General features: G+C 48.5%; 9 protein-coding genes across 9 annotated transcripts; 4 read left to right on the top strand and 5 right to left on the bottom strand.

Annotated features, from left to right (window-relative positions):
• Positions 1-372: 372 nt before the first annotated feature.
• LTR64_008083 (uncharacterized protein) lies at positions 373-1,920 on the bottom strand (the record flags this gene model as incomplete). The annotated part of the gene is made up of 1 exon (XM_064902398.1): positions 373-1,920. The coding sequence occupies one exon, from the start codon at positions 1,918-1,920 to the stop codon at positions 373-375; it is 1,548 nt and encodes a 515-aa protein (XP_064751372.1).
• Positions 1,921-2,956: 1,036 nt separating this feature from the next.
• LTR64_008082 (uncharacterized protein) lies at positions 2,957-4,069 on the bottom strand (the record flags this gene model as incomplete). Its single annotated transcript, XM_064902397.1, has 1 exon — positions 2,957-4,069. One exon carries the CDS (start codon positions 4,067-4,069, stop codon positions 2,957-2,959), a length of 1,113 nt encoding a protein of 370 aa, XP_064751371.1.
• A 1,510-nt stretch (positions 4,070-5,579) lies between these two features.
• On the top strand, positions 5,580-9,036 carry LTR64_008081 (uncharacterized protein; the record flags this gene model as incomplete). Its single annotated transcript, XM_064902396.1, has 2 exons — positions 5,580-6,216; positions 6,377-9,036. 2 exons carry the CDS (start codon positions 5,580-5,582, stop codon positions 9,034-9,036), a joined length of 3,297 nt encoding a protein of 1,098 aa, XP_064751370.1.
• A 208-nt stretch (positions 9,037-9,244) lies between these two features.
• Positions 9,245-10,119, bottom strand: LTR64_008080 (uncharacterized protein; the record flags this gene model as incomplete). The annotated part of the gene is made up of 2 exons (XM_064902395.1): positions 9,245-9,905; positions 9,956-10,119. The coding sequence occupies 2 exons, from the start codon at positions 10,117-10,119 to the stop codon at positions 9,245-9,247; spliced, it is 825 nt and encodes a 274-aa protein (XP_064751369.1).
• A 1,416-nt stretch (positions 10,120-11,535) lies between these two features.
• Positions 11,536-12,440, top strand: LTR64_008079 (uncharacterized protein; the record flags this gene model as incomplete). The annotated part of the gene is made up of 3 exons (XM_064902394.1): positions 11,536-11,966; positions 12,046-12,202; positions 12,255-12,440. The coding sequence occupies 3 exons, from the start codon at positions 11,536-11,538 to the stop codon at positions 12,438-12,440; spliced, it is 774 nt and encodes a 257-aa protein (XP_064751368.1).
• Positions 12,441-12,545: 105 nt separating this feature from the next.
• On the bottom strand, positions 12,546-15,843 carry LTR64_008078 (uncharacterized protein; the record flags this gene model as incomplete). Its single annotated transcript, XM_064902393.1, has 2 exons — positions 12,546-15,655; positions 15,711-15,843. 2 exons carry the CDS (start codon positions 15,841-15,843, stop codon positions 12,546-12,548), a joined length of 3,243 nt encoding a protein of 1,080 aa, XP_064751367.1.
• Positions 15,844-21,241: 5,398 nt separating this feature from the next.
• LTR64_008077 (uncharacterized protein) lies at positions 21,242-22,180 on the top strand (the record flags this gene model as incomplete). The annotated part of the gene is made up of 1 exon (XM_064902392.1): positions 21,242-22,180. The coding sequence occupies one exon, from the start codon at positions 21,242-21,244 to the stop codon at positions 22,178-22,180; it is 939 nt and encodes a 312-aa protein (XP_064751366.1).
• A 208-nt stretch (positions 22,181-22,388) lies between these two features.
• On the bottom strand, positions 22,389-23,420 carry LTR64_008076 (uncharacterized protein; the record flags this gene model as incomplete). Its single annotated transcript, XM_064902391.1, has 2 exons — positions 22,389-23,088; positions 23,275-23,420. The coding sequence occupies 2 exons, from the start codon at positions 23,418-23,420 to the stop codon at positions 22,389-22,391; spliced, it is 846 nt and encodes a 281-aa protein (XP_064751365.1).
• Positions 23,421-25,899: 2,479 nt separating this feature from the next.
• LTR64_008075 (uncharacterized protein) lies at positions 25,900-26,964 on the top strand (the record flags this gene model as incomplete). The annotated part of the gene is made up of 2 exons (XM_064902390.1): positions 25,900-26,113; positions 26,195-26,964. The coding sequence occupies 2 exons, from the start codon at positions 25,900-25,902 to the stop codon at positions 26,962-26,964; spliced, it is 984 nt and encodes a 327-aa protein (XP_064751364.1).
• Positions 26,965-27,298: the final 334 nt, after the last annotated feature.

The following is a 27,298-nucleotide window of genomic DNA, read 5'->3' as shown; positions in this document are numbered from 1 at the left end:
TCGCACGCCAAAGATTGTTCACTTTCATCACGTTGAAGATTGAAGTGTCAAGATCACTGATCGCCCATCCCCTTGCTGGTGAAGCCGGCAGCATTGGATGCATCGAGATCATGCTGGACAGACGAAAGCCCTTGTCGTTAAGCTGATCGAGGTTTTCGAAGATCATGCTTAGTAGTTCAGGCGGCAAAGAGTCGATGGTCATCGTGGGTCAGTGTTGAAGAGAGGAGGAACGAGGTGTATGTCTCGAAGCATGCTGGGTCAAAGAAGGCGTTACATCAAATACATCAAGAGTGGTTATCGGGTAACAGCACGGGCCAGCACCTTTCGTTTCAGGCTCGTGCGTTATGGTCTGACGTCAAAAGTGATACCCCTTTATACGACTAGCGCGATCGAACTTCGACGTCTTTGTGCTCCAATCAGCGGGGTCACCTCATCGATATCTTCTATCTCTAACACAGCGACCTCATCTTTGGCAGCGTCACCAAATACCTGATCCATCTCAGGTCCAAGTGCGACCCCACGTGTTTCTGGCACATACAGAGCGCACCAGAAGAAAGCCAAGACACAATAAATGCCGTAAAAGATATAGGTCCCATAGCCGATGCTGGCTATCAACGGTGGTGTAATACTTGCAATGAATATCTGGCTCAACCATTGAATGCAAGTTGTCACGGCACAAGCTCTCGTGTTGATGTGAGAAGGAAAGATCTCACTGCAAACATTCCAAGAGATCGGGCCCGGAGATATGCCGAAGGCGAATGCAAAGATATACACCATGAGTACAGACACGATGCCATACCCACTTAAGCCAAAAGTATCGTCGTGGTTGTGAGCCATGCGCTCTATACAGAAGGCCAACACGAACATCGCGATGCCCATGATAGCCGAGCCCAGCAATAACCAAAACCTGTTTCCTTTCATCCTCACGAAAACAAACATGAACAGTAGACTTGTGATCAACTTCACGAGTCCAAAAAGTCCAGTCAGGAACAAGGAGGCAGAAACAGTGGTGAAGCCTGCAGACATGAAGATAATGGGCGAGAAGTAATTGAGCGCATTGAGGCCAACCAGATTCTGGAAAATCATGATGCCTGCACCAATCAACATACGTGTGCGCAGTGGTCGTGTAAAGACCCGCTTCAAGAACGAGCTCCGTCCTTCAAGCCTGGTGTTCAGCTTGCCAACATCAATGACCCTCTGAATCTGGATCATCTCCGTATTGAGCTCAGGGCTTTCCCGACCTGTCATCCTCAGCCACGACAAAGCCTTTTTCGCAGCTTCGATCTTGTGCTTGCTGGCTAGCCATCTCGGCGACTCAGGCAATGTTGACCAGCCTCCGAAGAAGAGAATTGCGCCTGGCACTAATTGTATGCTCACAGGCAATTGCCATTGCAGATTTGATGTCGATGGGAATATCGAATTGCAGGTGAATGCTCCCCAGAATCCGATGAGCGCGAAGACCTGAATTGCGACCTGGTAACCACTCATCAAAGTACCTCGCTGGTTGGCAGGTGAAATCTCTGAAATATACAGAGGGCTGACGAGCGTTCCTGCACCCACGCCAATTCCATTCACTAGCCTGCCAAGCTGGAAGACTAGAAGTGAGTTGTGAATGCCGATGAGTTGGAGCACTGCGCCGGTGGTATAAAGGCTAGCACTGATAATAATGGAGACCTTGCGACCAAACTTGGTAGCCACGGGCACGGAAAGTGGGACACCAATGACACAACCCACAAGCCATGAAGAAACAAGTCTGGACTGAGCAGAAGCAATTTCTTTAGCTGGAAGAGCATCGAGGCTGAAATGGTGGAGCAATGACGGTAGAACAAGTATCCCTCCTATAAACCCAACTGAGTAGCCGAATAATGCCCCTGTCATGCAGGCTATCGTCGCAGCGATGTAGAGATTTCGGTAAGACATCGTGATTGAATTCGTGGCAGTAACGCGAACGAGACTCTCAACGAGAAGCCCATGCTGCAAGAAGTCGAGTGGATCCAATAGATATATACCACAATAACCGCACCACCTCAAATCTCGACTTTCCCCACAGGGTCGTACCGCCCAAAACCAAACCAGGAACCGGGAAAACACTTTTCCGCCTTCACCTCAAACTACCTCCGCTCATCCTGATCCCCCATATAGTGACCATGATATTTCGGCAAACTATTTCGCTCCGCCTCCTCCGCAGAAGCGGTCGCGACACGCTCTTCCTCGACAACTTGCTGAACATCTTGCACTGTTGTACGTATTTTTTGAGCGGTTAGTTGGTCGGATAAATTGGTGTACTTTTTGAGGGTTAGGATTGTTAGTTTTTGGTCTTCGCGTTGTTGGTGGGAGAGGGTGGGTTGTTGCTGGGAGGTGGACATCGTGCTAGGAAAGGAGTGGTGCGGCAGGTCTGTGCTGGAGAATGAGCTGGGTTGGTTGAATAGTGAAGGTGAAGATACTGAGATAAAAAACGTGGCGCCACAATCGCCCTGTTGGGACTACTAAGCTGCTGATGATGACGGCTAAACCCAATGAGGTAAATGGGTGACCACTATTGTGAGATAATCATTCAAGCTTCACACTATATCCTGCTCGAACACCAAAGGTTAAGGTTATACAGTCCTTGCGAGCCATCATTATGCACAACGTCAGCTATCCTGCAGGGAATAAGAGAACCACATGGACTCTCTGACTACACGAGTCGACTAACGGGGCCTCGACAAGAAACTGAACAAACCGTGTAGAGAGGTGCAGAAAGTATTGATTGGCTTCATTCCTAGAGCGTCGTTCAATCCCGGACTCAAACAGAACCTGATTGCTAGAACGAACAATGATTTACTGGGCATGCTTGGAACAGGAGAAGAAGGCAAAAGGGCTTTAGTATCGCTGCTGCGAGTATCGCCAGCTCGAAGCTATTTCATTCTCATGTTCCGTTCGTTTTGGGGTCGAGTGGTTGCGACGGGCAGGTGTTCTAAAGCCTTCGACCTATTCTAGGTCGTGGCGTCGGTGTAACTAGCTCTTCGAGCTCAACATCGCTCTCACGGTCTTCGGCGGTACTGCTGGCCAGCTGCAACCAGTCTTCATAGTCGCCAACGGTTCTGCTTGGGCTGTCTAGAGGGATTAGACTCATTCTCTTGAAGACTTGGTCCTCGCTTGCGTCGTCTACCATAAAAGAATTGCTTGACAGAGGTCGAGATCTTTTGGTTGGTTTGTGAGGGCGTGCGATGACAGTATCGATGGCGTACCCCGACGACTTTTCAACGATTTGATGCCGTGTCAAAGCATCCCATGCTTGGGCAGGTGGCGTACAGATATTCTCGTTCTTCATTACACCAGCCTTGAGGGTCCCCTGTCTTTGTGCAACGTAAGTCTTTCTTGTAGCAAGACACTTGTCGACGCCATCAATGCCAAGCTCTTCTCGGCCGATCGCAGCTGGCGTCTCGCGAGGTGTTTTGGTAGATTTGGTAAAGATTTGACTCTCGGTCGCATGCAAAAGCTTTGACACGCTTGGATAGTGGTGCAGTTCCACCGGCATATGCCTGCGTGCTTTTGTATCCTCACCATCTGTCAAGTGCCTCGACGCACGCAAACCAGCTTCAATGTTTGGTTCTTGGGAGCCATCTTCCGGAATCTGCGACATCCTCTTCGAAAGAGAAAAGCTCTCTATTGTTTTCGATGGCTCACTGAGCGCAGCTATAGCTGTGTTACAGTATCTGGTGGGTCTATGCGTGACATCCTTGCAACCAGGTTGCGGAGAAGCCTTTGTATCTTCTTCCAATTCTCGTGGGAGCTGTTTAGACACCCTAAATACTTTGCTCTCGTTTGCATTGAGGAAGAGCGAAATGCTGGGGTACTGGTGCACAGTTCGGGGCACCTTGGGTAGCGGACCGCTTGTGGGAGGTTGTCTTGAAGGGGAGACAACAAGTTTACTGTGGCTCGGTCCGAGTTGGCTGTTTTGATTGGGCTCTTTCGGAGACAAGTCACTCCCGAAGTCGGCGGCAGCGCTTGGACGACCAAAAGTAGCCTTGCTCGGGATGAGGCTCTTTTTAGATATGGGTTTCTCGACTTCAGGGCGTGCGCCCATGATTGCTATTTCTCTTGGCAATTGATGTGAAGGCTTGAAGACCTTGCTTTCGTTGGAGTTTAGAAAGAGCGATACACTGGGATAGCTTTTGAGTGTCATTTGACACCTGCTCTCTTTGGGTAGCTCATTTTGCGGGTTTGTCTTGGTCTCCCACGTACTATCAGCAGTCTCCTAAACATGCTCTTGTACGGTTGAAGGTCTCCGTTCATGGTTTCCAATTGTGACCCTGCGCTTTTGGCAAGACTCGATAGACATAGCCTGAGAGCGCGGTTCTATGGGAGGGGTATGGCCATGAGTAGTGCTCGAACTTGTCAACGACTTCATGGATTTTTCTAGGCTCATTTGAGCTGTGCCGACTTCTTTGCCGGCACCTTGACTTGATGGTTGTCTAGATTTTTGGGTTTGTGAACTTCTCGACCTCGACATCTTTGACCTGAATAGTGCCATTGTTGCTTGCAATAGAGTGTTCTCAAGGGTATGGTTGTGTTAATGCCTTCCGCTCGAACATAAACACATTCTCGAGCAATTAACATTCATGCGGCCCAAGTTAGCTCGAGGGAAGACAAAAAAGAGTCATCGTCAGTGTGCCCTCCGTCGTAATACCTTCTTTGTGCTCATTTACGAGTCATTCTGACCCATTGTTCTAGATTTGATTATGAGCTTGGCTTCATTGTGTACATCACTATGCAGGATGAAGCAGCCAGACGAGTCTCCAAAGTGGTACAAGCCATGGATGCTCCCATTATACTCTCGCAGTTGAAGAAAGATGCCTCGCGTTTGGGTGTGAGCCTCGTCATGTCTCTGATGCCAGTATATATCTCGGATGTCGTATTACATAGTGAGAGGCGATATAGCGTGAGTATTGGTGGACCACGCGGAGTCGTTCCAATACCTGACACCTAACTCTATACATATAGATAGCTCTGTCCTGGCTCAACGTGGTCTTGACAAGCAGCGACCAGCTTGAAGCCTAAGAGGATCGCTGGCGTGTACTACCTAAATATCAGTAGGAGGCGCATCTTTGATAGACAATGTTCGTTGGGAACTGCTGGTTCTGCCAAGCAACGACGACCTCACAGTAGGACCGAACCAATAATCACCACGCGAGAGTGACGGGAAACTAAACTGTGCTTTGCTCATCGACGCGTCAAATGATGGCAGGTTGGGCGCAATTCGGTCGCAGCTTCTCCAACTGCCCAAACCTCCTGCTTTTCCGAGTGGTTCTTTCCAAAAGTCCTTGTCTTGGTGCATCCAAAGCAGCAAGCCCTCGCTAAATCTGCCAATAAGCAGCTCACCTCGCATCCCGTCGTCGAGTCAGCGCCTTGATTATGTGCTGTCTCGAGCTTGCGGCTGGAGGCCACAGCTACATAAAGGCCATGGCACTGACCAGGTTCCTTGATGTGTCTCCTGCCAGGCAGTTATCCTCAGGTTGACAGTGAAGTGACTAGCTAGGCACGATTCCTACTGCCGAGCTTACTTGATTGAGTCCTGTACAAGCTTAGTATCCATCATGTCAGGCCTTGAAGTCGTAGGGGCAATAAGTGCGGTCATCGGGATACTTGATGTGTCTATCAAGCTATGGAAAGGGGCTCAGAAGGACGCCAAGTTCTCAGACACATTCGAAACCGTTGCAAACCGTTTGCCCATCCTACAAGACACGCTTCTGACCTGCAAGGAGCATTTCGAGCCCGTCGAGAACAGCCTGCCAGCCGATGTTCGAAAAGGTCTTGTCAGCACTGTCAAAAATTGCAAGTTGAATGCCGAGAAAGTCGAGGAGATTTTCAAAAAGACAATACCTGGGGAGAACACAGAGTGGTACAAGCGTTATCACATGGTCGCAAAGAGGCTCGGGAAAGGTAGTAAAGTTGAAGAGCTGATGGCCGAGATGACAAAGGATGCACAGAATCTGGTCAACTACCATTCTGTCAAGTCTTCTAGACCTGATTTGTTCACACGGCTTGATGAGATGCTCGTTGAGATTCAGGCTCTCGAGCCGTCTATCCCAAGTGATGATGTTCCTGGCAATACTTTCAATGCATACGGTGGCGTACAGACCGTTAACACTGGAAGCGGATCTCAGTATAGCAACCCCGGCTCAGGTAATCAGATAAACTATGGTGGCGGCGGCAACCCTGTCTTTAACCTGGGTAAGAATCCAACGCCTTGATAGCCAAGCAAGTGCTCGTATTTTAGCACACATCCAAACAGATGTATATTGTGTCTACATTCGAATCTTGCCTCGCATGTGTCTTCGTTTACTGGCCGGGTTGCATGCAATACGCACCTATGCTGATACTCCATGTCTAGGGCCTGCCCCTCCTGCAAATTGGTTGACTGACCAGCTCTCCTTTCAAGGTCAATTTGCAAGAGTAAAGCGGTTGAACGCGATTCAGGCAAAGGACGCAAGTTTTGAATGGCTTTGGGAGGTAGACACCTTCGTAGAGTGGCTGTCTACACCAGGTAAAGTCTTTTGGATTACTGGAAAGCCTGCCAGTGGCAAGTCGACCCTGATGAACTACGTTGCCAACCTAAAAACACGACCCGATGGGCAGCTCTTTCCTGGTCTAGCCGACTGTTGTCGTGTACATTTCTTCTTTAACTACGAAGCTAACACGAAGTCGGATCTTTCTAACACTCTTGAGGGCCTACATCGCTCTATTCTCTATCAACTATGCAAAGATGTACCTGGCTTGTCACCAGCGATCGAGAGCACTTTTGACCTCCGAGGAGAATTGAGAGACGAGTGGCTAGAGGACGGCAGGACAGTGACGCAGATCTTGATCTTTACGTTCGAACAGCTACGCCACTGGAAGAAACCTATATTCCTCCTTCTTGACGGCCTAGATGATTATGGAGGCCATCTCAGCGATATATCTGAGATCGTTCAGTATTTTACCTCGAAGGAAGTCGTGGTTAAACTCTGTGTGGCAAGTCGACCGACCGAATTCAAGACCCAATTCTGCGACTGGCCACAGCTGGTGCTGGATCAGTACAACCGTCCAGGTATCGAGACACATGCCTTACTGAAATTCGATCTCTTGTATCCGGCAGCAAGTCCACAAGAGTTTGTGACAATACAGGCGATAGCTACAAGAATCTCGAAGCTATCTGACGGAATTTTCCTATGGGCCGCTTTCGCAACGACTGAGATGTACGACTCCCTACGACGCAAAGAGAGTTTCGTGGAGCAAGAAAACAGGCTGACAAAATTACCAGCGACACTGACAGGCTTTTACACTCGTATCATCGGAGGTCTGTGCGATGATAAACTCGTTTGTGGTCGTGTACTCGAACTTGTTGCTTCCGCAAAGCCGCTTCTTTTTGTTACAGAGTTATTTGAGGCGTGTCAGCTTCTAGGGATTCAAGTGTTACAGCACGACGGTCTGGTGACCAATGAAGCTTTGCACACCTTCGTAGAACGGTTGTTGCTAAAGACAGGGGGGCTCATCGACCTTGTTCTCCTGGATTTCAAGAACGATGAAGGGGATGTTATCATTGTTCAATTAGCGCACAGGACTCTTAGCGACTTTCTCGATCATCAATCTGGCTGGCAGAAGCTCTTTGGAGAACAGTATCATGATTCATCATCAGTAGAACTCTGGCTGAACCTTTGTCAGGCATATCTTACCAAGCCGCTAATCTGGACTCGGTCGACGAGTTTCGGTGCTCTTTTCAACGACGGTACTGGTAGACCTGAGGTGGTATACGATGAGACATGGCGAAAGCGGGTTGATGCAATTCATTGCCACACGATTATCAGCCCAAGTGCATCGTTGGTACAGAAGAGTCTTGAGCAGCGTGTTGCCTCCAGATTGCCTGTATACATGCATGATTACGAGTGCAAGACCAAGCGATCAGTGAGACGGGAGGTTCTGTCTTTGCTTGACCAGAGGTACCTGCAGATGCACACTACACGATGGGAGTTGCAACAATGCAAAGCATGTCGTCTTCTACAGCCCACTTCGGCCCTGGAATTTTCCATCGTGCACGGATGTGTGCTCACTGTCGAGTCCATGCTCCCGACAGTTTCAAGACAGCAGAAGTCGTGGTTAGAATTGCTCACGTCCCGACACAATCGCATAGAGGACACGAGAAGCGCAGACAAGACGCTGCAATTTGCGATAAGATGTGCCATAGAGAATACGACAATCCCGTCCACTGCAGCCACAACACGGATACTTCAACTTGTATGTTCTCGAATTCGGACCTTCAACAACAATGGCCTGTTGCTAGAAATGGTTCAGTCGGCTAAGCCGGCCGATGTGAAAACTGTTATTGAAACGTGCAAGAAGCAGCAACCATGGTACCTAGAAGTGAGGACTAAGCCTCTCAACCCAAAGGCTGGACCTTCGATTGTTCGTACAGGTCCTTTGTGGGCAGTGGCGCGTCGGTACCCGGACGAAGACACTAGAGAGCTCTTGCGCTTCTTCGTCGCTCGCGGTGAAAGACTGACAGATGCATGCTGTCAACAAGGCAACTCCGTCCATGCTGCTATACTATGCGAGTTAGAGAGCGGCTGCAAGCTCTCTCACCTGAAACGGACACCGTTCGACCGACTTGATCTGCTCCTCTTGCACGATGGAGCCATCGAGCCTTGTGGTCCTAATACCCAGCTGCAGAGCTTCCTGTGGCTCGAAGACAAGGGACGGACCAAATGTCCTTACATGGACACTATATCTGTTCCTACGACCACAGACCGACCGGCATACTTCTACTCGCGGAGCCAAAACTCACAGTTCCATTTCGGCGTTCATCGAGACGACATGCCTCTCGGTCAAGACATCAGGGAGTGGCGTATACAGCAGAACTTTCTCTCATCGCGTCCACGTGTCGATTGCAAACATGCTTTGCTTTTAGAATATCTTAGAGATCCCATCGCATACAACCAAGCTCAGCTGGAGGAGAATGCGCTTCCTGTGTCTAGGTGGGCGGCAGAAGTGCGGCAGAAGTTCTCGATGAAGAAGTAGGATTTACCTGAACGTCGCTTGTCTACTCACATATCGGCAGTCATGGTCGTGCTCGCATCGTGATCCGAAGGCAGGCAGCCCAGGCTCAGCTGTTCATGCAAGTAAAATCCGTAGCATGATGAGCAAGTGCTCGAAACCATAGACAATCGGATGGTTAATGCTGCTAGAAGTTGCTGGTATATGCAGCAGTACCCTCGCATACTCCATCCTAGTAAAACTGCAATGGCGGTAAAGGCGCATCATCAATCAGATAGCCCGAGCGCTTCCTGTCCCTACCCTTGTCCTTGCGCCTCTTATACTCTCCATACTGCCCCTCCCTCGGCACCAACAATCTAGCACACATCTTTTGCACAGGTGACGGCACAGACCGCAGCACATGATCCGACCGCTCAAGCCGCGCCCGCATCTCCTCCACCTCCCCTTCAAGATACCTCTGCCTCCGCTCAAGCTCCTCATTCTTCTGCCTCAGCATCTCGTTCTCCTCGACAAAATCATTAAGTGTCTCAACTTCACCCTGTAACCGCGTATTCTCCCCCTTCTGCTGCTCAACTTTCTTCAGCGCATCCTCTTTCTCCGCATCAATGCGAGTAATCTCCTCTTTCTGCCATTCGAGACGGAGGTGTAATGCATCTGAACTTAGTGCTCGACGGTTGGCTTCTTGCACTGCGACGGAGTAGAGACATTCCATGTTATTGAGGTCTTGTTTTGAGAGCTGGAGTTGCTGGTTGATGTATTGGAGTTGAGAGGCGCAGTCGAGGAGGGCAGCGTGTTGTTCTTGGAAGCGGCGGGCTAGGGAGTCGGCGATTGTGGAGAGGGGGATGTTCGTGATCTGGACGGATTTTGGGAGGGGGATAGGGTTTTCGACGTTGCTGTTGGGGGTTAGTCTGGTGTGCGTGGATGTGGGTGGTGTTGCTCTTACTTTTCGTAGACTTGATAGAGTTTCTGGAGGCCTTCTTCAAGTGGTACTGTTATCGGAGTCGATATGTCAGAGATACTGCCTGTGAAGCTCAATCGTACAGTCGATGGGTCGATAATGGATAGTCTCTTCGCGCTTGATTCCGGTCGTCTGCGCAGGTCATTCATTGTGTCTGGCGAAGTAGGAGAAAGAGGAGTACGCGTAGAGAAGCCTGGTGGAGGTCGCATCGTAGACACATCTGGTAGAGGTATTTCTGGAAGCTTTCGAGTAGGTGATTCCTGCGAAATCGACTCTATTCCTGTCAGATCCTGTGAGCCCCAAGGCTTGGAACATGTTGATCTAGGCGTTTTTGGATTGTCAACGAGTACGGCTTTGTGGTTAGACAGTGCTCGAGCCTCAGCTGTACCGACCGAAATAAGACCACCTGAATCCGAGTGTTGAGCATCATCACACATCGTAAATTGTCTGTCAAGACGAAGAGAAGAAAATTCAATCTACCATCGAGGAAGATTTTTTGCTAAAAGTGCGTGGTCGTATTGACCTGGTCGATACTGTAGTGAAATTCAGTTGTGACTTTCACTCGTCAAACACTCGCTTCAGCAAAGTCTCATCGTAACAGTTATAGTCAGCATCGTTTACTCAGCCTACCGTTTGGATCTACACAGTCATGGAGTGCTGTTTGCAGCATATCCGAATAGCTTCATTGCGAAGCTCTAAGCATGCCAACGTCCGGGCTCAGCCTTATCAGAAGCATAATTCATGGCAAAAGGTATAGCCATGTCGCTGAGTCTCATGTGAGATGCATGCTTGTAAGACATATTCCGCGCATCTGCGAAAGTGATGGTAGCCGTCGTGTAGAGTTACGAGAGTGATAGGCGACAAAGCTTGAGAGCTCCTGAGATAGAGCTTCGGCTCACCTTCCATCGTTCCATGTAGCTTGATGACCAACGAAAAATGAATACAGTCACCAAGCCATAACGAGGTCGTTCTAATGGTCTTTGCGAATCATCTACAACAGTTCCCTATCATAGACGGATATAGGACGACTTCGTGGAATCTCGTAACGTTTAGAAAGACGTTCAAGATCAACGTTAAATCCGCGAATCACTGTAAATGGTCGGAACGAGCCGCCCGACAAGATTGTAGATCGAATTCCTCAAAGAGCGTAGACCGTCTCGATACGACGATCATCGTGTAACACCAGCTATTTCACGGGATTGTACTAGTTAAAATTCTTTTGCTTGGAGATACGCTCGAATCAAGCCGATGTGTAACATCCTGTCCGCGAGCATGAAACTGACTCATCGGCCGGCAGGTATACCTTGTCCAACTTTGTCCGAAAGACTGCATAAGCTCGTAGGAAAGAGTGCCAAGATATGCAATAGAACGATAGCTACACCACGATTTGTAACATCTTGGCTCGCTAGGATTCTAGGCAAGGCCGCCATGGCATATATAATGAGCTCGAGCTCGAGCTTCACAAGAACAATGATTTAAGTCGATCATATCTCAGGCATATCGTGTTCACGTCTTTACAACCTTCAGTTCTGAACAAGTACTATACAAACTATCTTCACATTGCCATGTCTTCTTATCTCATCTCGGGTGCCTCACGCGGCTTAGGCCTCGAGCTAGTCCGTCAGCTCTCTCTCCTCCCGTCCTCACAAGTCTCTTCAGTCTTCGCCATAACACGAGGCCCATCTGACCAGCTCAACAAGCTTATCTCATCTCAATCTGACTCTTCTCGAATCACAAATGTTGTTATACAGGACCTGACTTCTGCACAAGATGTTGCGGCTGGAGTTTCGGAAGTTGAGAAGCACCTTGCGGGAAAAGGGCTAGATGTTGTTGTGAACAATGCGGGTGCAATGACGTTCACTAACGGTAAAGTCTGGGATATGCCAGGGGAGGATCTGGCAGAGATCTTTCGGACCAACGTTGTTACCGCTCAGGTCCTTACTGCAGGTTGCGTTGATTTGCTGAAACGAGGGATCGCAAAGAAGATCGTCAACATGTGAGTATGCTTGATAGCTTGGCCTCCAGGCCTTGGGCGTGATACCAGTGAAGGTGCTCTGGCTGACGCTCTGGTGCAGTTCGACTACTCTCGGCTCGATGACGCAGGTACACAAGTATAGCTGGGCGTCAAATTATTCCTATAAGATCAGCAAGGCGGCCATGAACATGCTGACTGCGCAATACGCAATTGGTCTTGGCCAGGAAGGCTTTACGACCATATCAGTCACTCCAGGGGTAAGTGATAGCATGACATCATATCTATCTTGCAAAGCTGATCATATTCCAGTGGCTGAAGACAGACATGGGTAGCGCTCAAGCTGATTTGGATGTGGAAGTTGGTGTCGCTGCTGTTGTGGATATCATCTTGAAGTCGACTGTGGAGCAGAATGGCAAATTCCTCAATATCAAGGTTGATGGCTGGGAGAATGCCGAAGGTCCTAACCAATACGACGGCGCTGAGGTGCCGTGGTAGCTACTGATAGATGGTTTGAGGCGACTCCAGGTAGGGACCTCTCGATCGCCCAGCGAACCAAAACGCGAAAAGCACAAGTCACTTTCTTAATTCTCATAGTATTCGTCATCCGATACTCTTAGGTCGCAACCGCCTTAGGGCTGCCCATAGGTTTGACTTACGTGGTCTCAGTGGTCGGGAGAACTGATCAGGACTAGCATTTCCCTGCAAGCCTTCGTGCTCTCGAGGACTTTCGGCGGAAGTGACTTGAAGCTCAGGTAATTGCTGGGGCGCACTGGGAGATCGCGAGTGGCTTCGTTCGTCCCTCAGAGGTGTACCTCCAGACGTATGCCCTTGCTGAACTTTCAACAAACCATCGTTGAAGTCCTGTGATAGGGATCCCGAGCTTTCGTCCTCGTTTTGCGGCACTTCTGGCACGCCTTCTGCATTGTCTTCGTCGCTATCTTGAATCAGGTCATCTATTGAGGAAGACGAGGGTTTCCCAGTAGTCTGGCTTGCTGGCGAAGCGAGGTTATCTGCTTTGAGAAGGAGTATGTCCGAGAGGCTCGTGGCCCTAGCAATTGCTTTGCCTGGTTCCTGGTCGCCACGGTCTACTTCACTCGACTGACCAGCTGTACCTCCTGTCCGAGGTTCTACTTCGACCAACGGACGCTCTACCTTGACAGATGGAGCGTCGTTGGTGACCATTGGAAGTTCCCTTTTTCGACTTTTGGCGACACGAAGAAATTGCTTCAGATCTTTCGCGAGAGCCGAAACTGCATTTGGGTATACCTTCTTACCATGCCAGTCGGCATATGTATATTGTGAGATGCCCTTGACAAAGGTATTACATGTCTCGCGCAGTTTGTCAAACATTGATCTTCCAGCTGGAGTCCAGATAGGTAATCTGAGTCCAAACTCCTCTAACGACAATGCTTTTTGGATGGTGAAAACATTGATATCGATGTCGGCTGTCACCCAAAGATTCGCATTATCGAATCTAAACGTCTCCAAAACATGAAGTATCGCGTTGTTCCCAGCCTTGTCCTGCCATTCATGCAGATTGAAACCAACGGATCTGAAGAATGCGAGCCACAAATCAAAGACCTTGATAGGTTGATCTTGACGCAACCAGAACTCGATGAGGTCGACTCCGTGAGCATGGGACAAAGAATGTGTGAACTTGCTCCAGTCGGATTGCCGTAGCTCTATCGAAGTCTTCGGCGAACTTTCACTCGACTGCTTGTAGAGTTTTTCCAGTGTTGTTAGTAAAGGGGCAACTCTTTCGGAAAACTGGCTTTGCATTAGGAACGCCACATGGGTGTTATCGATACTAGAGTCAGCTTCGAACAGCATATCAAGTATTGTTATAGTGTCATCTCTAAAAATCCCTGAATACACTTTGGCGGGTTGACTCGAGTCAAAAGTTGTGCTGCCACCACACGCGCAAACGATTAGATATCTGATCTGAACGCGAGAAAGTGGTCGTAATCTTTCTCGATGTGCTTTGAAGTATAAGGTCCATGCTCTAGCTGCAGCAAGCGCCAAGTCACAAATTGAAGGTTCAGCCCTGTATTTCATGGAGAGACCAATCTGCACCCTCGAACCTTGCAATGTATCAAACAATAACACGATAGGGTTTTGCAATGCTCTCGAATAGCTTTCAAACAAGGGGCCCTCGGTCACGGCAGTAGCAGTCGCAACTGTCATGAGATTGAGTACAGCGTACGGAAGCATGAGATTCGTGACTTTGTTGTGATAGTCCTCTTCGGAAGAAGACTTGACCTCACTTGTATAAGACAAGAACTTTGCACGAGCTGCCCGCCACGGCTGCGGCTTCGAGATTCGTTCGAGCTTGTATTGCTGTTCGACATCGCAGACAATGTCCCATGCTGGACGCTGCAGGGAAGAATGCGCACAGTCGAGGACCTCCGTGTAAACTCGTAACCAGGCGTTGTCGTGATAGAGTGACGACAGTTTTGGGTGTCTCCACTCTTGTAGTTGCGATCGGTCTCTCATATATGCCCGAAGTGTTTCGTGAAGCAGGCGGACTCGGACTGTTTGATTGTGCATATCAGTCACACTCTTGCTAAAGTCGTTCTGAAAATCGTCAATACATATCTCGAAGTCAAGCAGACCACCAAGAAATCCTCTCAAACGAAGCTGAAATTGGGTTAGGGAAAGCTTCTCATAGTCTGTAGGACCAAGCCCGAGAGTAGTGTATAGAAAGAGCCACAACCTGTGCAACATGACTAGATCAACCACATGCGAGGCACTCTCAACCAGAAGTAACACCATGGAGGCTTCGTTCCTGCACACTGACGGCACTTGTTCGAAAAGACGGTCATACATCTTGTCGAGCTGTGTTGGTAAAAGCTCGAGAGCACCTCTGATCTCACTTTCGACACAACCTATCACGAGGCACTCGAGAAAGGTGTTCACAGCAAAATGAACCCACAGGAAAACGCCTTCAGCTTTGTCCAGGATATAGGTAATGGATGGCTCAATCGGTATTGTTTGGTCATAGTTCACATTTGTCCTCAGGTCCTTGATTGTGGTTCTAACATAGACCTCGATTCCAGATGCATTGAAATTCTGTACCTTGATCTGAGGGACCGCATTCAACATAGCCTGTATCGCAGGTTCCGGCCGACTGGCGAGACAGAGCCTCAATTTCGTCCGCGAACGCACTTCTTCTAGCAATCGAATAAGCTCTCGTATGTCGTGTTCGTACTCGTCAAGTCCGTCGACGAAGAAGAGCACATTTAATTTCTCGGATCTGATCACTTCCGCAAGCATGTCGATCATTTTGTCGGCTTGTTGCGAGGACAATATCTGCTCCAAAGTCAGCTCATATTTTGCCAGAACATCGCGCTCGAGCGGTAACTCGCTAGTGATTTGGTAGAGGAGCGATCTCAGCAGACCTTGCTCAGTATTTGGCGTTCCTTTAGCCGCTCTGAAATCGAAGAAGAAGTGTGAGATCGACCATCCTTTCCCTCCGGTTGACGTCCCTGGTAATTTAGACCGAGTTTCTTTACTGGTAGAGAGGTGCTTCATCAACGTAGATTTTCCAGACCCTGGCTTACCTGAGATCCAGAACAAGGTATTGGGATGTGGTTCGGCAAGCCAATCTGCGAATGCGGTTGACCAGATCCAATCGCATGTTTTGGGCCTGGCATTTTCGATGTGCGCAGATCGACGGTGCATATCTTCGTAGAACAGTGCATTGAGCAAGGCTAACAACGCCAATTAGAATCAGAATGTTGCGTACAGGAGAATATGCTGACATACCCTTCCGTTTCTGGATGGGAGTAAGGTGCTCGAGAAAGTCAGGACAACTGACGTGAACGTCGCCGAAGATAGCTCTGGCATGACCCGAGATTGCGATGTCGTGGAACACATGGCCATATGTTATTTGTGTCATGATGTGGACAGAACGGACGAGGTCAGGGCTGCTAGTTCAATTGCCTACGATAACATTGTGCTTGAGTAGGAAGGAGTCCATGCCCGGACATGAATGCAATCACTTGCTTGTGTCAGCGCTGATCTATAGTGAGGCGTTCTAGTAAGCAACAGTCATGAAGCGTAGTATATTCAGGCTGAAGCGGGTTGTAGTCGAAGCTGTTGTTCGAGATGTTGGCCAATCATGTTCATGGGAAGAAACAACCTAATTCGACGCTTTCAACACCAATCAGTAGCACGATATTTGCGGGAGCTTATATATTAACGAGGCCAAGACTGTTACTGTATATCACAAGGAAAAGCATTAGAAGAGGAGGTGTAAGAACTTGGGTGAATGTGCATATATAGTTGCGCAATTTCACATTCTGTACAGAGAGGACATCAGTGTAGAATGCTGGCCTTTGGCCCTAACCTCTTCTGATGGCCGCTTTGAAGCACTCAATAGCCTTGAGAGCTATCGACCTTTCGCATCCTGCCCTCCAAGACTCCCTCCACCTTGCTCGACACCATGTTGAGGACGACTTCCCTCCATAGCTGGTTGACTTGCATTGCCGCAAGCACCGACAAATCGTACTCCCCAATGCTGAGGTTGTATGGGTCTTCCACGATGGTCCAATCGTGGATGTACTGGGACAATTGGACGTTCTCGTCCACCTCGTCCAGGTAGCCCACAATTTGAGCTAAAATTTTGTTTGGGAGGGAGTTGATGGTTGCCATTACCGTTATTTGATTGGTTTTGTTCTGACAGCCTCGTTAGTAAGTAATCAGATGTGAGGAGGCATAGACGTTACTTTGAAGATGGAGTATTTGATCTTGATCGGATTGTGGTTACTGTTGTGAGAAGTTTCTGCTCGGTTCAGGAGGAACAACAATACTCGCAGTATCACTTCAGAATTCAACAGTTTGCTACGCCACGTGATTTCAAATTTCCAGGCGACTCGGGTGCCTTAGGTTAAGGTGCCTCTTTGTGTATTCAAGGCAGCCTAGGGAGGTAGTGATGTGGCCCGACGATCGTGATGAGTGCCGCAGGCCTGGTGTTTCTGTGCGTTGCGCCGTAGAGACATTCGACCTGTTCTCTCAATCGCTTGGTGTCCTGCAAATAAACACGTACTGAACGTCATGGTTTGCTCCTGGTTGCTATTGCTTCTGCATCTGAAGTGATATGCTCACGCTGATAATCCTTCTGCACAATCTGTTTTGGTAGACGATGATGGAGAAGATCGAGATGGATGACTCGTGCTTGGCAGGAATAAGTCACATACCAATGTCCCTTACTGTAGGCTCGCTAGCCATGTTACCAGTGGCTTGTCGTCGTTGTCGATGAGTCTATTTGCTTGGCCAAGTACTGCTGCAAGTCAACTCAAATACTTGTTCTTGAAGTCCTTCCTTAAACGAATGTATGTTGTTTTTCTGCCATTCCCATCGATAAGATGTTAGACTTGACCAGGCGCCACCTATAAGCCTTTTGCACATGATTTGAGCTTCATCAGTGCATGCACGAGTCTTGTAAGTGGTTAGAAGAATATACAGCTCGGTTCTTAGGCACAATCGGAGACTTGAGCTTCTATTCGAAGCATGAAACTCTCTAATTCAGTCATGTGGATCATGGTAGTATAGGACACTGTAGCCCCATTCAGATTTGGCAAGGTCGAGGAGGCTGGCCACGTTGAGACATCTCACCAAGGTTTACACCCATTTCCGTGTTGTTATCCTCTGCTTCGTTGTCTGGTGTTCATTGTTCTATTGAATGCTAACACCCGTGTATGCGTCTCAAGAGAATTGATTGATGATTTATTTCGACATGGGCGTGCTTGCGCAGTGACTTCTGTGGTAGTTTTTTTCGAAAAAGATAGGTGCAAGAATCGATCGGGTAGATATCTGTGCAGGTCCGCGTGCTTCGCCGTGATTCTGTGGTTCACGATGTAGAGTCAGGGGTATGTGCTAGACTGCCTTGCTGGTGAGCTTGCGTTGGATAAATGTATAGCGTGCTCGTTTCCTGCGATCACTGAGATGACTGCTGTAAATATGGGAAGTGGTTGGGACGATTGCTGAACGAGCTTGTCAATGGGTTTGCGTGATCGATTAGGGCTAAAGGGTCAGTCACATTGCGTAGGAAGACAAAAGACATCAGGCATCACCGTGGGACAAAGCGTGTGCGTCGTTGCTGTCGCATAGATAAGACCGCTGACATGAATCAAATAAAGCAGGACAGGAAAGCAGCTGGTGTAGTCAGTGCTGCGAAGTGCTCGGGCAAACAGGAATGTCTTTAGGTTGTGAGGAAGCTCCAGGATGGAGAAGGAAGACCTAAAAATCGGACCATGGCTTGCCAAGGCGCCGCTTCAGAAGCCCGAAGCTCGAAGCTTGGTTCACCCATTGAACATTTCACGTCCCGCTGCTGTTCTGCAAGTCTTCGAATCCTAGTGTACACCTTTCGGATACCTTTCAATGTGTTTGAGAATCACAATTCCTTCGCGTGCGATGGCTGCGCCAAATTTGAGCAGAAGGTGACAATCGAGCGTACATATAAACTGCATGCGGGCCTCCGGACGATGTTACCTCTCATCGACTCGACGAACGATATCGATAGCCCAAGTCTTGACCTGGTCCTGACTCAAACAACCTTCCACATTCAAGCATATCTCGCTTTCCAGATACGACAGGCAGAGGATATCCAGGCTAGGAAGATCAGGAAAGGAGCAGCTAACCTTCACGACTCGCACAGGTTGCGTGTAGGTATCGATCCGAAATTCCTAACAGCACAAAAGCCATATCTCCAAGGCCATAACGAACACCCCTCGGTTGTGCACAGCAGCGACGAGGAAGGCTGACCACGTTCTTGCCTGGCAAATTGGTTGATACAACTCGTATACGAGCTATACATTCGGAGAGTCCCGCGCGTTGGTTAACATTTGCAAGAGGTCACGACCTGATGGAGCTCGGATATATCGGTTCCTGAACGCAGGCCGTTGTTCTGACATGGAGGCATCGACTTGCACTGAGGGTCGAGGGTGAGGCTACTTACGATGTCTCTCCTCCCAAGCCTTCACCTCGTCCTCGTATCGTTACATAGTGTCGTTTTGGAAAAACTCGAAATTTGCTGATAGCTGAAATGGTGGGATTGCAGGAGCTGCTGGCTCTTCCGAATTGTCTACCTCATGTCTTGCCCTCTCAAGGGCCGGTTCCTGCCCAAGCCCGGCAGCTGGGTTATCGCGAGCCACCTGTTCTCGCCGATCCTTTGCGAGAGGCGTTACATTCCAAGGATTGGCTGCCTGCACGGGCTGGGTGTTGACAGGAGCAGTCGTACCCTGGAAATTGCATCAGAAATGATGGCATGAGCGTCGAAAGGGGCGACCTTACCGTCGCTTGTCCTAGCAGTCTGTTCCGGCGTGCCTCATCAAGAAAGCTTCTTCCGAAACCGGTCGCACTACCGCCGTGGTTGGTGGATATATCCTCGTCGATCGGATCTAGTTGATACAGGGGTCGAAGTGCATTCAATGGACTTGTGGTAAATCCCATCTCCCAATCCGCAGGTGGCGATCCGGATTCGCTAAGCTGATGTTCGTCAGTCAACAACTTCATCGAGGCGCAAACTATCTACACAAACCTCTTCTTGCTGCGGAGGTTCCAACACCTCTCGGTCGGCCGGCGGCGATCTGGATTTTCGAAGCTGGTATTCGTCAGTCAACAACCTCATCGAGGCTTATACCAGCTATACAGACCTCTTTTTGCTGTGAAGGCTCAACCTCGATGTCCTCCTCTTCGTCAGAATCACTATCATTGAGAACCGGTAGTGGTCTTTCCGTTCCCGGCCCTGCTAGTCGCAATGATGGGTCTTTCTCGTCAGCAACTTGGATACTTTCTGGTTAACGAGAGATTTGTGAAGCAAGCAACATACTTGTAGGTTGTGTCGGTCGACAAGCTATTCCTGCATTCACTCCATCCCATGATACGACTAGAGTCCAGGATCCTCGTAGGGGCTGACCCTCATGATCGACTTGGATGGGCGTTCTATTCCTGGCGGCTTTACATTGTTCTTTCACTTGCCTCCTCTCTTGGTGATCTCTCAGATCGATTTGTCTGGCAAAGATATGACCGCAACCTGCACAGGGCCAACCCCAACCCAGCTGGTAGCCTACCTGGTGGGGTGGTGCGTTCATCGTGCAGAGTATGCTGCAGAGGTTGACACTTTTGTCGACGGATCGCTGTGAGGAGTAAGAAACCTGCTTGTGTTCAAGATGCTTGAATTACCTGTGTTTCAGTTTCTTAATGGTTCTGTGTGATGTGCCTTTCGAGTACAGTTAAATCTCAAACAAGGAAGGTGAACGAGATGTTCTTCGTTGTGTCGAAGAAATACTTGAACCGGTCCGCAACTGTTGTTTTTATTTGAGGAGACACCACTGGCAAGATTTAGCGCAGTCACGAAGAGGCAAAGACTCTTGGCACTATTGGGAAGACTGGTGGTTTCAGGACTGCACTTCTTTGCCGGCCCAGCCCTATACACTACCAAAGAGGCTTACAAAGCTGGAAACTACTCAGGACAGTTCTGGACAGCTGTGATCAATGGTACTGACAATCTAGGCCACGCAGGTTTCTCCTATGACGCTTGCATACGAGATAGTCCCGCACCACGGGACAATCCCCTACGAGCTCCGCCTTCATGCTAACACTTCGAGTACTATCAGTTCGATGCTCCCTGACACCTCTACCCAGTTGCCCTGCCCAACATGCCAACAGGCAATATCCGACCCATCGCCTTCATCTGTCATAGAATTCGGAGAGAATCGCGAGCATGTCGTTTCACCACGTACTTACAAACGATTTCGTGTGGCACCGCGGTATTGTTGATGAAGAGCTTGAGCAGCATAGCTAGGTTGGAAGGAATGGTTGGTTGTCAGCATGTCGCTGTCTTGCCCACAGCTATGCCATTTACTAAGCACTGTAATACAACCGCAGTCTCGAAGCTCCAGTTCTGGCTCTCGACTTCGGGACAGGAAATCTAGCTCAAACTCACGCCACCGAGGTGCTGCTCTGCATACCCAGGTACTACTCCATCACGAAAGTTAGCAATCTTCACGCGCATAATGAGAAGATCAAAGGGTTGGCACAATGAGTTTTTACATCAAAACAAAGTGCAGCTGTCTTTGTTGCATTGTATCTCGATAGACGTATCCTTTATCTTTTACAATGCAGAGATTTTGAAAGGCAGCTCAGGCTATTGTGTAACGCTGAGCCGCATACGAGTATTTGCCTTTATAAGAAAAGCGTTCGCCGCATCAGAATATCCTGCTCGTACACAAAACAACAGAACACATATGAAAACGCAGCAAGAACAATCTGCCAATACTCAAGAGACTCTCAACATGACTCCACACAACGAAAACGAGACTTCCAATATGGACTCCAACAACGAAAACACAAGCGCCAATGGCGACACACAACCTCTTCTTCAGCTCGACACCAGCAAACGGGAAAGCCACCCCCGTTATCTGGATCTCTACTGCACTAATGGCTCACCATATCGTGGCCAAGATGAGAAAGAATGCATGATCTGCAAAGATGAATTGGAAGAGAATGACAGCAGCTATACTCACAAGAAGTGTCGGCATAGCTGGCACAAAGATTGCCTCGACTCCTGGTTCAATTATGCGACCACATCAGGCCAAGGCTTGTGTCCTTTTTGCAAACAACAATACGACAGAAAACCTTCCACAAAACGAGACCTCCTGTGGACTTCCATAAGCCACTGGCTCAGCACAATCGCCGACGACGTGGAAGTCAGCTCCTGGGAATTTAGAACCACGACTGAAGGAAGGAGTATCCGCATCGTGATGGACAGACTCAACCGTAGACGACGGGAAATCGCCAATTTCGCCCCAAGTTTTGGTATACCAGAACCTCTTCCCGAACGGATCTCAGTCCCTGTCACGACTGAGCCAGAGTCCCGACCTGAAGCCCGCGCAACCTTCGCAAGCCTTCATCCCACACTGAGCAGAGACCAGATTCTGGAATTGATGTACCTTCATAGCTTTCGCAGCCGCTATCCAGGCGTACCAACGGAATCCCACGCAACAGCCGTCGCCAACGAGGCGCAGGAGCTGTTATCAGAGGCAGAAAACCTCGAACACTGGTTATCATACGGCGAGCTGCATCCTAACTTTCGAAGCGGTCGGCTGTCCCCCACTCGTTGCTTGGAAAGACTGTGCAGTGGACGACCTTACATTGTCGGACCGTTTGTGGCCACTGCACTAGAACAGTTCCCGTCGTTCTTTCCCGTGGAGGGCGAGTTGAGTGATCTATGAGTTGAGTTGAGTTCTTATGAGGATATCGAGATTGAGATTTCACTTCAGCGATTACAAGAAGAGACAAAGGAGAACGAGTTCTCTCGAAGAGAATCTTTTCTTAACCCTCTCCCGCAAAGGCATATGATCTAAACTCTCCCGCCTTAAAGCGTCCGTAGAAATGGTACGATAATACTAAAATACCTTTGTCAGTTACCTAAGTAACGGTTTACCACGGAATGTCTGCTCTACGATTCGGCAGCCACACATAAAACAATCTTTCCACGCCTTGCCAGTCACCCTCTATTGTCTCTGCTTTGTCGTCGTCCACAAATTCGGGGTTGTTCCTCCCACCAAAGTCGATGACCCAAGCATTCAACGCCTCGTCAATGACAATGTTCCCCGCATTGACGTCGCCCCAGATAATGTCGTGAGTATGTAGCACTTCCACTGTGGCAATTACCTGCTGCTCCCACTTCTTGTGTAGCTCGCCTTGTGCCCAGCACTCGGGCCTTGTTAGGTCTATGCCAAATGATGACGTAGGGATTACATTCATCAGCATGCCAATACATGTTTCCTCAACGTCTCCAGATACCACGATACCCTGCAGATCTGGTAACTTGATCTCGCCTTTAGCCAAACACTTCTTCTTGATATCGTTTAAAATGCTAAGCTCGCGATCGAACTCCTTCTCACGGGCTTCTTCTCGTGGCTTGAAATACATATTTCCTCCTTCTGGTATAGGAACCTTCCCATAAACGCCTCTTCGAGGGTCGTGATCGTCGACCCTGATTTGACGAGCAGCAAATCGAGGTAAAGTACTGCACCCTAACGGTAAGTTTTCGGTCTTTAAAGGCAATATGTACTGAGCTGGTGTATAAGAACATTCATCTCCGCCCGTAATTCGAGTGTCTCCCGGAACATCCGTCCTAACAACTTCAAGAGTATACAGTGGCGCATGTACGAAGTCTTCGAGTGTAAGACCTCCAAAGGACATCCGTGGAGCGAGGCTTTCCATAAGCGGCAAGCAATAATTGCAGAGATAGTCAAGTGGCCTGTCGGACTTGATAAATAGGTCTTTCTCGTCTCTGACCGCCTTAAGTATAGACAAGTACTGATCACCAAAATGTGTCGCATTAATCTCTTTGTGTCGGACTCTGATGTCGAATCGTGTACAGCCACGCACGGCTACTACCCACGACATATCTTGCTGAACTGTGCCTGCTTGTCTAACGTATGCAGACTCCACGATGGTAGCCATTGCTCCAATCTCAAGATCTAAGAAGCTGGGCTGAACAAGTGCACTTTAGTTATTCTTATAGAACTTCTTAACTATTAGTATAAAAATAAAAAAATAAAAAATAGTATAGCTAGTATATGGGAATTCGAGTAATATAAAAAGGGGAAAGTAAAAGTAATAGATAAGATAAAAGTTAGAATAATTTTCTAGGTAGTAGAGGATATAAAATAGGCTAGCGACTTAGTGCTATATAACTACTTAAAGCGGCCTACTACGGCCTTTACTTCTAGCTTAGTATTGTAGTGGTAAGTACGGGTGCTCTATAAAGAGGACGATGGCAAGGCTGCGCAGTAAGGCTGTACGTCGACGGTGATGTGTGTCATACCTATGTGCTATGTGTGTGGTGTCTAGGTAGCAGCTATGTACTGAATGCCTACTTCTCCTGATTCAGGCATCACCGTAATGACTAAGGCATCATACCAGATACCTCACGAGCCTATGACCTAACGCCTCAGGCATTTCCACATGCACTCGTGAACCTCACGACAGTATCTAATTAATCCTTGTTTGATTTTACACTATAGTTGTCTCAGGAATGACGTTCGAATGATACGGTAAACTGTTCTTTATGTTCACAGCGGCCTCGATAAGCATTTGAGTATAAGACGATATGTATAGGATGTGCTTCTACACTTTCACATATTGTGCTAGTTGAAGGTACATGATATATGCTGCTCGACACAGGCTTAATGAGTTCAAAGAACTTCAGTGGAGCACGAAAGCACAATTAGTTTCGGTCACATGATCCGGCGCTGATGAAGTTACCTACACGATGCGACTCGACGTCTGCGCGTTTGTTCTTCGTTCAAGCAGTAATGGATTCCGAGGGCAAGAACTTACTGAGCTCCACGGCATGAGCCCACAGCAAAAAAAACTGGTGTTCAACCCAAGATGGACTTTCCGAATGGGCGTGTATGGGTGAGGGATTATTCGATAAAAATGCACCTAGATGGTATCCTACTCATTCAACAACAGCCCGAGTTGCCAAATCCAGGCTCACGACATGACATGAAAACGAAAGCCATGGAGGACATTGCTGACACCATTAGTTCGACAGGCGAACGCGACTAGAAGACGGGCATATTTTCGAGATTCTGTGCCAGCAGTTTGAGACGGTCCATTTGACAGTCCGTACCAGCAAATATTGCTGAATTAAAACATGCCCAACGGACTTGAAGCTTGTACAATGTGGTTTGGTCGTTTGCCCAGGTTGAAGTGCGAGAGTCATTGGCAAGCAAATGTCAAGATTGTACCGGGAATAAGTCATGGTCTTTGTTTGCAAGAGCCCTGACATAAAGCAGCTCCTTGTGCCTTCAGCCTGATTCTAGATCCCCTGCATACACGAATTCATCTCCATTAATACCCGCGTAGACTCCCGATGCAAGATCCCTGGTGGTATTTGGGCACATTACAATCTTCCTTCCAATATTAGGCACCTCACGATGTCATCACGAAAGAAGCAGATGATCAAGACGGAGCCTGCTGAAGAGGCTCGATACATCAAGAGAGAAGAGGACACTGATTCAGACCCACTGATTAAAGACGAAGAAAGTACAGAAGCATCTGGAGACCAGCCTGAAGCCGATTCGAGCAATTTAGATGCTCCCCAGCTTTAAATCCGGACCACGTATTTAGTCTATCTACCCTTGGCAGCACTTTCATCGATGCACTGGACGATATGGCTGAATCAAGTACCATTCCGCCTGAGCTTGCCAGGAAGATGCTCGAGCACTTCGATACAAAGATTGCAGGTGTGCTTGGAGACAGGGATTTGGTGAAAGGACAGATCACTTTCAAAGTAACGATAGATCAGTACAAACATCTGGATGAGATGTGGAAGATTCAGGCGAGAGACGTACGGATGAAAGTGAATGGGAGCAGACTCGAATTGGATCGTCTGAATCTTCTTGCCAGGCCGAGGAAATAGGAGTAGTAGCAGGCACAAAGGAGGACAGAGTCCCCGGGCCGAGAAAAAGCTCTCTGGCCACTCACTTCTTGACAAGAGAATCGTGGCCAAGTTGTGGTTGATCTTCGCACCCTTCTTCTGAGCAGGACTATCAAGCACACCTAAGGAAACTCTGTTATCCCTCTGGCTTTGCTCTGTTTTGCACGATGCGACGGTGGACAAAGCAGAATGCTCGCACCAGCAAGAGAGCTATATTAAGCCAGGAAAACACATTATCCAGCAGGTAGTAGCATTCACGTTTTCACTCAGCTGTGGTGAAGGTGTCGGTAGTATGAAAACCATCACTTTAGCTGACTGCCACTTCACTGTCTAGTCATTCAGTCTCGAAAGATAAGTTAGCCTGTCGCAGCAAAGATTCCAATTTTCAAACCATCGAAGATACCTGACAAAGCAGGTCCCATTGTTACCCTCAGCATACCCAAAGCTCAACGCTTACACGTGGACAGCGCGGGCATTGTGTGTGAGCAAGTCAACATGGTGGACAAAATAAAGACCATTCATATCGCACCAAATTGGTCGACAATGGTGACAGCTTGCACGCAAGATGAAAAATGTAATCAGGCGACGATGAAGCAGATGAGAGAGGACCTCCTGACCTTCTGCCGACGACATCTGCCGATGAGTTCATACATCGACGAACATGAAGTCACAAGTAATGGCACAATAGAGGAAGCTCTGGAGCGTACAGGTATCTTCACTGTCTATGCAGCAGAGATGAAAGCCCTAGAAGCACATATTCAATAGAAGCAAAACACTAACGCTCAGAGAGCGGCAGTTGATTATAAGCAGCATGTAACGCGCGTTCTACTGCTTCTGAACTACGAAGTACCGAAGTGGAGAAAACTTCATCCTAGCCGTGAGGTTTTTGCTTTGGCTAGCAGTTCAGGCAAGATCGAAGTTGATGGCTGGAAGAAGCGCTTGAATAGCAATGTCATTGTTGATTCCATATCTACTCAAGACGACAAGGCCTCCATCGTACAGTGTCAATACCCAAATGAGGAGAAAGCAGCAGTTGAGGATATGACAGAGGCAGATCCGTCTACAACCACGACGACACTTGGGAAACGTGCACGAGATGAGCTCGTGATCGACTTGACTCATACTCCAGTGAAGAAGAGACTTGAGGAGCACACAGACTACAGTTGTTTGAGTTCAATGCAAGATCGCCATGCTGAGCTGCAGCCTGTGCATGGAGAGCCGAATTGGCAGCTCGTCATGGTGTACTTTTGTGCAGGAGGTCGACCGGAGTTGAGAGCATTCTGTGTACCACTGCGCTCACTAAACCACAGCAGGGATCCAATGCATCCTCAACTTGAACAAATCGACGAAGCGCTAAACCTAAGAGACGATGGCTACAAGCATTACGTACCACTGAAGAATCGATACGCGAAGATCAGAGGAAGTAATCAACCACGTACGCTGATTTCATCGGAATTTGACATCGCCAAGTTGATCCTTGACTGGGAGCGCTCAATAAGGCATCAACATCCTGATGATATTCACATCGAGCTATGGCACAGTGATAAAGAGCTCTTGTAAGAGTCAGCATAAGAGGTAAGATTGCTGTCGTTAAAGGCACAAAAATGCAGCGTTGGGAAGAGCTGAGCAGTGACCAGCTCTGCTACATGTTTGGCCAGTCAGGATGACTGATACGAAAACTCATTGTTTATGGTGGCCGAGCAATGATTCCTTGAACGAGGGTAGCAAAACCTGAGAAAGCTTCAAAGGCGTCCTTTCCTTCTCTTTCAACGGATTGCTTACATACAAACACATAGATTGGAATGAACAATTGAGATTCGCTCTGAAGGTGCTGAGGTGCCTGCTTTCTGCCTTCAAGCAGCCACAACCTCGGACGCTCACGTAGTAAAGAAAA

This window comes from Lithohypha guttulata (genome assembly GCF_036872675.1).
Source record: "Lithohypha guttulata strain CCFEE 5908 chromosome Unknown scaffold_7, whole genome shotgun sequence".
Lineage (NCBI taxonomy): Eukaryota > Fungi > Ascomycota > Eurotiomycetes > Chaetothyriales > Trichomeriaceae > Lithohypha > Lithohypha guttulata.
The sequence above is the reverse complement of the archived record's forward strand: the minus strand, read 5'-3'. Positions and strand labels throughout refer to the sequence as shown.